The sequence below is a fragment of the Clavelina lepadiformis genome, chromosome 7 (genome assembly GCF_947623445.1).
Source record: "Clavelina lepadiformis chromosome 7, kaClaLepa1.1, whole genome shotgun sequence".
Lineage (NCBI taxonomy): Eukaryota > Metazoa > Chordata > Ascidiacea > Aplousobranchia > Clavelinidae > Clavelina > Clavelina lepadiformis.
The window spans coordinates 15,023,748-15,034,519 of record NC_135246.1 but is presented as its reverse complement, the minus strand read 5'-3'; the positions used below and the strand labels follow the sequence as shown (position 1 = coordinate 15,034,519).

At 35.5% G+C, this 10,772-nt stretch overlaps 1 protein-coding gene across 1 annotated transcript; it reads left to right on the top strand.

The window, feature by feature from the left end:
* Window positions 1–2,379: 2,379 nt before the first annotated feature.
* On the top strand, window positions 2,380–7,604 carry LOC143465933 (bactericidal permeability-increasing protein-like). Its single transcript, XM_076964467.1, has 14 exons — window positions 2,380–2,512; window positions 3,306–3,422; window positions 3,962–4,079; window positions 4,239–4,373; window positions 4,590–4,683; window positions 4,868–4,996; window positions 5,160–5,223; window positions 5,308–5,434; window positions 5,669–5,813; window positions 5,940–6,016; window positions 6,225–6,369; window positions 6,525–6,699; window positions 7,214–7,290; window positions 7,479–7,604. The coding sequence occupies exons 2-14, from the start codon at window positions 3,323–3,325 to the stop codon at window positions 7,521–7,523; spliced, it is 1,431 nt and encodes a 476-aa protein (XP_076820582.1). The 5' UTR covers window positions 2,380–2,512; window positions 3,306–3,322; the 3' UTR covers window positions 7,524–7,604.
* Window positions 7,605–10,772: the final 3,168 nt, after the last annotated feature.

The following is a 10,772-nucleotide window of genomic DNA, read 5'->3' as shown; positions in this document are numbered from 1 at the left end:
TGCTTGCTGAACCTGCTTTATTTCGCCTTTTAAACGTCACTTGTTTTTGATGATGCTTGAAATCTCACTGCACATCGATGTGCCAACCATTAACGTCATGAGGTTTGGCGCTGCACAGGTTTCCTTAATGACTTTGGAAAGATTACTTGCTATTTTCTTGCTTTTTCTTAAAAAATATTTTTCGAATCGATTACTTCCGGAAGCTGCGGTAACCATTCCCATAAATTCGGTCGAGGAAGTTCACGCTTTGGCACCGCAAAATGACTCAAGATTGCAAAAGCTGAATACAGCATTTTGAGTCGATGGCTAGCAAACAGCGAGCAAACATTATTTTTAGGGTCCGTCAAAAACAGGTGGGTCACTCCTCACCTTCCGTCATATCCCCATGATCATTACAATGGCTGAGTAACAAGGATTCCGGAATATGTGTAGGGATTACTATGCACCAATCATAACTATTTCGTCTTTAGGTGACATAATTTAATTGGCTTATAGACGTTTATTCTTTTTATTATAATTTTTTTGTATAGCCCACTACAATTAAATGAAAATAGTCAAACCTGTCCCATCAAATTGCTTCAAATGAGACGTTCAAGACGTTCATTTTTCATTACCTGCGTTTTCTCATCACTGCAAATTCATTTCCATGGCTAATCGGTTTCCTTTCTTCACACGCAAAGCTGTGTGACGCATGAGTACGTTGCTGCAGGCAAATATGACGTGTTGTACTGGACTCACAAAGCTTTTGGGTACGTTGGTGCACAACATTCGGTTGACGTCGATTTTACGCATACGACTTGACGTATCCTATTTTTCGGTCAACCGAGTGGCACATTCCAACATTGCGGCGTTTGCTTTTCATTATAGCCCAGTAGAGGTCTCCAAAAGACTAATGATGATTATAATTCAAATAACAACAGACAATTAACAAGTTAATAATCGTCACTGTCATTGCAATCATTCTTTGAAATCGTTGTTCCGTTTCGGTTGCGCTTTTCTCCGTTATTTGCGCTGAGCTTGCTATATCAAAATAAGTAAACCACAAACACTTATACAATAACACAAGTCATACCAAACATCACAACAAATGAATTTATGGTTTGTAAGTTCCAACGCTTCCTACTTTCACATATTACTCAGCGGAAAGTCGCATAAACTTCCATTTTTATTTCCTGATTGGGCAAAATAATGTTGATAAATCGGAGAAGAGCACTCAGAAAATATGTTTAAATTTTTGTTTATGTGAAATGTCGTAAATCTGCATTATAGGTACGTAATCGAATGATTACTTGAACTATGCAGTACAGTTATAACATGCAGTTATCTCGCAAGTATGACGTTTTCTGTTAACATATATCTTTTGCGGTCATCCTCACATTTAAACTTTAACGCTGTGAAGAATATTTTTGCACTACAGTATCTTATCAGTTGCAGAAGATCAAATATTATCCGCTACCAATGGTAGAAGAAAAAGCAAGTAGAAGAAATTTATCTTTGAACTACGAAGTCGTATCTTTTGTTGAACATTATTTTCTAGTCTCCCCAACCATAGCCCAACTAAAGCTTTGCGGAGGATACAAATAGAAAAACTTTGACTGATTTGTTTAACAGCGACACTTAGCGATTATTATGAAAGGTTTCTGGTAACTCGAGGAGTGTGCATGTGCGTGTTGATTGGAGAATGAAGAATTTTTGTGCGGTTCTTCTGTGTTCCGAGTTCAAAACTAAACATTTTGTTTCATTCTACACATCAGATTTAGTTAATATAAAACTATACCATCTTGATGTTTACTATTTCAAAATGTACATATGTTCAAATATAAAGTTATTATTTATAATGGCTATGTATACAATAGGTATAAATTCAACCTTCCTGTAATTCTTTTTTTATTTGATATGTTTTGTTCAATCAATCTTAATCAACCTAAGAGCAGCAAGATAGTAATATAACTTGATTGTATACGAAATGTTCTATAATTTGTTATATACTATAATAACTATATAGTATATACTATATAGCATCGTATAGACCGAAAACATAAACATGAGCTCACTTTCGCACAAACTCGAGGATTACTCATTGAAGTAGCTGACCACGTTAAAACCTCATTGGTAATAACCAATACGTGTAAAGATATTTATTTAGTTTCATTCAACTTTAAGTGTTTGCAATGAAACTATTGAGCGCCCCATTCAATGTTTGGAAAAAATTTATTAATATTGGAGTAGGACCATATACAAGACTTATCGAGTAAACAATACCATTGATATGTGATTGTGACATAATATCAACTGAATAATGATGGATAAGTTTTCTTGTTATGTGATTGTTTAGGTTGTTATCAGCTTACCTCAGGGGTAAAATTATTCAGTTGATAAAATAGTAAAAGGTCTCCGAACCTGTTTTGTTGGTGCAATAACACACCAAAATTATGCTGTTGGTGAACGCAGCAGAAATTGCCATTGTGAAGAAGTAAAGATGGCCTAGGCCCTTGGACGATAATCTTATCGGGTAATCTTAACGAAAATTGCTGGTATTAACCATAATTTTCATAACAAATTGGTGTCAGGAGCGATGATCGTATGCCCAGGGGCGTTATATGAAGATTGCCAATAAGACCATATGATCAGTTATAATAATTTTTAAAGTTAACAGTTTATTTTGAAAAGTATTTGTAGACGACCGCTCTTTGGAAAATTTTTACTATCCTTTTAAGATGAGCATCCAGAAAACTGAGTCGTTTGAAACGAGCATCTGACATTATAACTCTGACGAGATCAAGTTTTGTGTTGTTTTCGTAAAACATGAGAAAAGCGTGTATATGAATACGGGAGCGCTGTATATGTTGTAAACTTATACAATTATTTTAAAAGTTAGAAACCATTAGTTTAAACACTTCATCGCGATGTTCAACGGGTATAGGCAAAAGGTCAGGTTGTAATCAGGTTCAAATTCATCAGGATTGTTTATATAATGACAAACAAAATGATGATGCTCTGCTATACACGTCATTATTACCTTGTCGTTTCGAAAGTTATTTTTTTAAATTTTTTTTAGCTGATTACAATTTTTAATGTTTAGGGTAGTCTTTGAATATTCTAGATAAAAATGAAATTTTGTAAAAACAAATAGTTTTCAGTCTTCATCAATTTGCCCTGTTTAAATTTTTTTTTGTTTTATATGAAAAATTAACAGTGTATATATCTAGAAAGACTTATTGGCTGTAAGCATTTTTGTAAAACGACAGAAAACTGAAGCATTTTGTACTTTTAACATACTGTATGTTTGTTTGCGTATCTTAAAGATATTTGGTAAATCAGCATGAACATTTTAGCCTGCGTGGTTATTAGCTTTTTGGCACCGGCGATCAATGGGCAATCTCAAATCAATGTCCAGCTCAATCAAAGAGGGTTGGACTTCGGTAAGTCGTTTTTGAGGATACTTATCATGAGCTTAGTATACTTTCAACTAATAACTGTGCTGGTTGTGACGTTCACAAACTGGGGATTTGGTTTAACAAATAGCACCTAGCTTCGGTTATGTAAAAACTTGTGCAAGTTAGCTGCCGTTTTCGGGCGCTAAGTTCTGGAATAATGAGAGATTATGTCTATCATAAATGCAAGGAGAGCGAAGACCTATAGTTGTGTTGTATGACTTATAAAATACTTGTTTTTAACGTTGTAAAATAACTGCATTTTATAAATTTATAGGCTTATTAAATTATACGTATGCACTATACTTATACCCAGGTTTTTTTTTAAGGTTTGGTTTGGGTGACCGCTAAGTACTTTTAAGAGACTGCAAGTGTTTCATTTAAATACCAAAAAATAGCCTGTAGTTGCAAGTCCAAATTTTGGGAAACCGCTGGAGAAATTTCGGGGACCGTTTCGGTCCCCCAAAACACCTTAAAAAAACACTGCTTATACCGTACTTAAAAATTTCAATCTTCTTTTCATATAGTACGCAATGTGTCTCTTGCTACTGTAGAAGATCAGTCAAAAGGTTTTGCCTTCAGTGACGTCACTGGCACTTTTTCATTCCAGACGGGTGATGTAACCAGTGACCAGTCTTTAGTTGGGTATGCATTTACGAGACACGGCGGGATTTGCTCATATTTTCTAAATATTTGCTTCACATTCTTCATTACTTTTATTTAACCCAGCTAACACCTACAAAAGTCCTAGTGTTTTTTTTAGCTGCCATGAAACTTACTAACCAAATATTGTATAATAACTAGAATGACACTGGATAATCTGGACTTCAAAGACGGGACCTTGAAACCATTTGCACCTAACATACTTTTGTTAAATGCCTCCATGGTTACGGCCGTGATTGTAGGTCTGTATGATTACCGTCTTGATTTTTTTGGGAAGTAAGTGAGTTAAGAGCAATTGTAGCATTTTACTTACAAGTTTTATTATACAAGACGTCTTATTATGACTGCTTGTATATAAACAAAAATAAAAGGATCGTTTACATGCGTTTTTCAAAATGACGACGGTGGTGACATGCACAATGCACAGAACAACATTAAAATAGCGGCAACTTACTGCTCCTGGTGTAAATCCCTGCTTGTATATATTTGTAGTACGATTCGTGAAGCGGACGGGCAATTCACAGCTGACGTGGACATGGAATTGTTGGTGTCCGTTGAGCTTCTGCAAGTTGAAAATCAGTTTTTGGTGAGACTACAAGACTTAAAGAGTGAAACGCATGAGCGGTTTATATAGCCCTCTCGCTGATGATGAATATATAAGCAGATACGGAGCTATAGTATTAAAAAAAGTTATGTCCGATATGTTGAATAAAGCGCAAATTCGTATTGCGAAGTACAATTTGACAGGTGTGTCTGACATTTACTTACAGTCACAATTGAAATCCTGTTCTGTAAGAGCTCATTCGGTCCAAATTCGTACCGAAAGTAATCAACCAAGTATAGATGTTAATCTGGCCATAGGGATACAACCATCATTCACAAGAAGAATAGAAGATGAGGTAAAACCAAGATAACTTAATCCAATTACTATACTATAGGTTGTGACTTGAGGTATAAGCTTCATTTACGTTAAGGTCATTGTTGGCTTGTGAAACGTGTTTTGCTTTTAACCATGCTAATAATGCTATGTTTAAACTTTTTCTGAACCGTTTTCTGTTTCAGATGTGTGACAGTTTAGCGCAAAACTTAAATCAACAGCTGAATAGTTTTATAAGGACTGCAGGCCGTAAGTAATATGCGGCCCATTTCCAATGAAACTTCTGATGTTTGCAAAAACATAACAACTTGCTCATCGTGTATTTTTTTCCAGTTTCTTATGCCTTGACTCTTGGTATTAGTGTCGACTTGTCCCTGTTCTCTGACCCCAGGGCAGATACTACCTCCTTGTTGGTGCCTTTCAGCGGGAAATGTTTCCCCGATGGTCAGCGGGATATTGCGTAAGTTGTTTGACGGGTGTGGTTCTGTGTTAGCGATCTTTAGAACCTAACAGGGCAGCTTGATTGAGATTGGTCATGAATAAAATGAATACAGCTGTACAGAACTTAAACAAATAACTCTACGAATTCAGTATAGTGGTTAGCTTACAAGATCGATGACCGACGCCAAAATCCTATTTGTGGACAAAAATATCATAATATATGTAAAATTCATGCAGCTGGTATTCTTTTCAGGTACTCATACGAGCGAAGACAACTCCCGGATGTGCAAAGCTCAACCGCGATGGGTCACATGGTTGTTGGTGATTACGTCATCCGGACTTTCATGCACTCGCTTTATCTTAGCAATGCCCTGAACGTCGAGATTAACCTGAATGACGTAATGTAATATCAATATAGATGTAAACAATAAGAGATGAAACTATATGACTCGTATTTGGCCTCTGAATCTAAAACTTGTCTGGTGGAAGGTTGTCGTCAGTTATGATACTTGTTAAACGTTTAGGTGGGTCTTCCCATTAGACTGGACACAACAATCTTAAGCTTCTTTATACCAGGATTACGATCATTGGGTTTGGGGAGGTATGAGTTTGTGTTGCTATTTTATTATATCGGTTGTGCCTGTTACAACTATAGTAACACCTTAATTAAGTTTTTCTGCATGTTTGTTATTAAAATTATGCTTTTATGATTTTTAGTAAATCAGTTTTTAAGTAAGAAGTGAAGTTACATGAAAATAAGTTTTTTGTAGCCCCAACGTTTCGACTAAATGTAATAAATAATCCTTTAGACCGCTTCGCATTGGCATTGTGTTGGCAAAACCGTTAGATTACAGGCAAAGCAATGAAGATTTATTAGTCGATGGGGAAATCGACATGACATTTTCTGTCATTGAAAACAATGGAAATATCGCAAGAGCTTTTGTTCTGAACGTGGTAAAAACACTTATTAAAACTGCTTCGTATCGTATCAAAATTTTTGCCGCCATTAGCTACATGCAATGTTACATCAAGAAGTTACTCTCTGTATGTTTAACGATGCGAAACTGCAGCTTCTGCCAGTCAGATAACAGTATTTTTTGTACTTGCAGACTTTTTCCATGTCTGGAAATATTGTCGTAAACGGAACCCGTTTTGGAGCCAATATCGGTAGCTTGGATTTTAACATTGCTTTAAAATCGTCTGATATCGGAAATATCAACATTGCCCCAATCAACCAACTTTTGAGCAGTAGTTTAAGTGGAGCTTTTCTACCTATATTTAATGGTATGTGGTTATAGTTTCGAAACTTCCGTTGCCGTTAAAAGATTTGTTTCACGCTTGCCAGAAACAAAGTTTGCCAACATTTAAGCTACCTTATAGCCATATCACGAAGTTATCTTAACCCGTGTTGATGTTCGATGGAGTTCACTTCCATCATATCTTTATAACTAAACCTTACGAAAATATAAAATCCCCATCAGCAATGCAAATGTTGTACAGCAATTTCTAGAATTTTATTGAATGCCGTTTGCTAAACTAAACCAGTCTCTCAAAGCTATTCCAAATTATAGACATTCTTGACAATTTTTTTTTATGCAAAGCTATCTCTTGTATTAAAGTATAAGTATAGGTAAGTATAAGTATATATATATATAAGTATATAAGTAGTATATATAGTAGTAGTATATAGTATAAAAGTATAGTATAAGTATATATAGGTAGAGCCTATGAATACAATAGTTTGGGTAGCCTTCGGCGTACGCTTGTTATGCTTGTAGGTGTGCATTATGTTTTGCAGAGTTCTTTGATTTTGGAATAGAAATCCCTTCTGCATTTGGATTTGATTTTAAAGATGTTGAGTTTCAACTTCATCCTGTAAGCATAGTTTTTAATTTTGCCTCAGATTTTTGCAGAATGCAGAAAATGGTTGTTTTGACAATCTTTTGCAAACAGTTGAACAACATATTCTGTAACAGACAAAAACGAATAACGAACAAAAACATAACAATAGAGTAGATTTTCAGACCGGATTAAATTTTTTAATTAGATTCATCATTTTGCAGAACGCTGTGGAATTTAGAGGTGACATCGTTGGAAGGCAAAGTTAGAACATCCCAAGCAACAGCTAATGCAATGATCGTGGCTTTAGCGAAAGTTTAAACTTTTGAATAAAAACTCTTTATTGCTTATTCAGATTGTGTTTTAAACAAATTGATGTCTTATAGACTATTAATAACCTACCATAGGTAGCCGATTATAAGTTAAAGGTAAGCGCATGGCATTAACATTTTTAATCGATAGTTTAAAACACTACTAAAGAAAAAAGATTTCTGTCAGTTGGAAACAAGGAAATTTCAGTGTGACATCGTGTTTTTGTACGCCTATACTCTTCCTAGATCATAAGTATGGCAAAGTCAATACCCTACCCGGAAAGGAAGTTGTAACGTTGGGGTCGCCTAAAACAAAACTGTCCACTCCGACTACGTCCTGTCACTTCAAAGCTTCATCGACTGCAATTGTTTGTTTTTCAATTGCACTAAATCAGGAGTTTTCAGTCTTTCTAGGGCGCCTTATAGCTCCCTTGCAGTAGGCAAATACAAGATTCGAACCAGTATTACACCGTACTAGAATGTATTGCAAATGAAACAAAAACGCTGTATTATATAACAACGATAACCGACTTACCTATACTGTACCAACTTACTAAAGCAAAACCTGATGTTTGATTGCATTTTGTAGTATAGCGTAAATTTATGAATAAATAATTACAAACCATTTCTAATGTTGGGCGCATTGTTTCGTTAACCATTCGTCGGTCGTCATAAAATGAGATATGAAACAAAAACACCTACAATAAATGTGACTCAAAGATGGATTGTAATGAATAAACTTTGTCACCCAGTAGAAAATGCACGGTTACCCAACTTGGGGCGGCTATCCCCGGCCTATCATATTCTGCAAATCAAATAAAGTGAGCGATTTTTCTTATTATCCCACTTTCCCATATCGGTTAATTAGAAAACAAACTTGAAAGAGTTTAAAATAGTGATATCCAAAATTTATTACGACCGTAGAGCGTATCCCTAGTCTAGTTACTTTGAAGCAATATATGTTCTATAGAATAGTAATTCTTAACTTTTTGGACCTATATTGAGCTCCACAAACTTGAAACAAGCATTTACCAAACCCTTCCATAAAACTCAAGATCATATATTATACAAACAGCGTGTTGGTTATATATATACTATAGTCTTTGCCCCAGATAGTGACCAGTAGTTCCAAATCCAGGTAGTAGAAAGAATAGCAAATACAAAATTTTTCTGTCCGTCGAAACTTCCACAAAGACAAGTTTGGTAATCGAAGTTCGAGCGGTCGCGAAACATCGCCGAGTATAATCGTGCGAAGACTTTTCTCAGTCCGAAGGTAAAGATTGTGATACCGTTTTGGATAGGCCAGGGATACCAAATTTTAATCGCTCAAAAGGAGGACACGTTACGTTACCCCACCAAACGGTTGCTCAGTGGCGCATTTAGGATTGCATTAAGGAGAGAGAGAGGCAAAGGTTTAAACGCAGTAGTACCTAAAATTCCCGTATTACTAACCCCGCCGAAAAGGCACCGGGTTTTTACGCTTCAAAAGGCCTCAAAATGAATTGTATTCTTATATTTATACATACAGTAGCGGCAATTTATGATATATAATTTGAAACGTCATATACAACGATTTTAAAACGCCGTTTTCCAGCTTAGTATATGATTTCCTACAGGTAATATTGATAACTGATTAGGAGTAGCACTAACAAGAAAATCCGATAAACGAAAAGAAATGAAGACTTGAAAGCGCCAAAAAACTTTAGACCAAACTTAAAACAATCCACATCGCCATCCCCACATCGGTATCGGTACTGAAAAAGTACTGCGGTACAGTACTTCGGAACTGCCCACATCTGGTTTTTCCTTACCTCATAGATATGTTTACTTCTAAACATGTATGGCCCATCTATCTATGATACGGCCTTATTCATTACTGACTTTTTTAGATGTCTATGCTTTAGCTACGAAAACATCATCGTCGAAGTTAAACTAAAGTTTACTAAGAATTGTCTAAAGTAGACTTTGGTTAAATGATAGACTACTATAGGCACGTAATATGGTATGCTGTAGTATAGTAACTTATGGTTTAATTTTCAATCTTGTTCTCATAACTTATCTTACGATTTCTATCATCTTTGGTCAGAGTTGTTTTGGCTCGATAACTACTACGGGTAATTCCCTACGGTGGACGTAAACGTGGCAAAAATTGTTGGATCTTGGTTGGAGTTTTGTATTCTATTGTATTTTTTTTTCGATGTTAACTGTACTGAGCGAAATTTACGAACCTTTTTAGTTATAGCACAATAAAACACATGCTCACTTTGTATTGTATTCTTTATCTATCGCCATTGACTGTGACCATCTGTGAGGAGCAAAAAGTATGGTGCTAACGTCATCATAGACTGGTCAAATAAGAAATACGCTCAAACAATCACCAGCTGAGAGCTCAAAACGTGCAATAAGTAAATTATAGAGGTGCTACAAAGATGGAGGGTTAGCACAGCCACTAAACCAAAACATGTTAAGTTAAGACAAAAATAAACCTAATATTGAAAATACAAAAATACTTACATCAATATGCACACATGGCAACGATAAGATCTTGCCGCCTTATGTGCATGAGGATGGTTATAGTTAGTTAGTCAGTTAGTTAGTTGGACTTCTGTACTTGGCTATTTCTTGTTCTTGTCCCATTTACCCTAACTGAAAGTGTGGTAGTTTTTAATAAGAAATCAATGAAGTTTTACGTTCAAGAACACAAATTTTGCTGTGACAGTGTGCCTTGAAGATTCAAGCTGTCAAGTGTTTGTTTATTTATTCTAAATTGGCGTTCAAACAACCAACTTTGCCTTGTTTGTTTATTTTAAATTGTTGTAAACAGGTGAAAGTTCAGCGTGCATGCTAGTTGATGAATCTTAAGCGTACATATGCCACACTTTCCATTATGGTCGTTTGCTCACTGACATACTTTTAGAAATTCAAGCTTAAAGCTAAGCTGCTTGTTTGAATAAAATAAAACGGCTATTTTGACTTAGTACTTGAAATAACTCAATTTGATTCGAGTGAATTCTTGCTGATCGTTTTGTTAAAAAAGACAAACTTTTTGCCATTTCTCTAAATCGGTTTAGGATTGCTCAAGTCCCATTTAGCAAAAGACTTGGTTCAAGTCACATCTTTTAAAAAATTTTGCTTAACTTGTGATTTGAGTTAGACTAGGATGAATTGGTTATGACCCTCAGACTTTGCTTTTAAGTGTGCTAATAA

Bases quoted from the DNA above. Each gene is read 5' to 3' on its own strand.
- LOC143465933 (XM_076964467.1), top strand. From the start codon at position 3,323: ATGAACATTTTAGCCTGCGTGGTTATTAGCTTTTTGGCACCGGCGATC. The intron at 5,814-5,939 runs GTAATGTAATAT...TTAAACGTTTAG, and splicing joins TCGAGATTAACCTGAATGAC to GTGGGTCTTCCCATTAGACT. The intron at 7,291-7,478 runs GTAAGCATAGTT...ATCATTTTGCAG, and splicing joins TTGAGTTTCAACTTCATCCT to AACGCTGTGGAATTTAGAGG.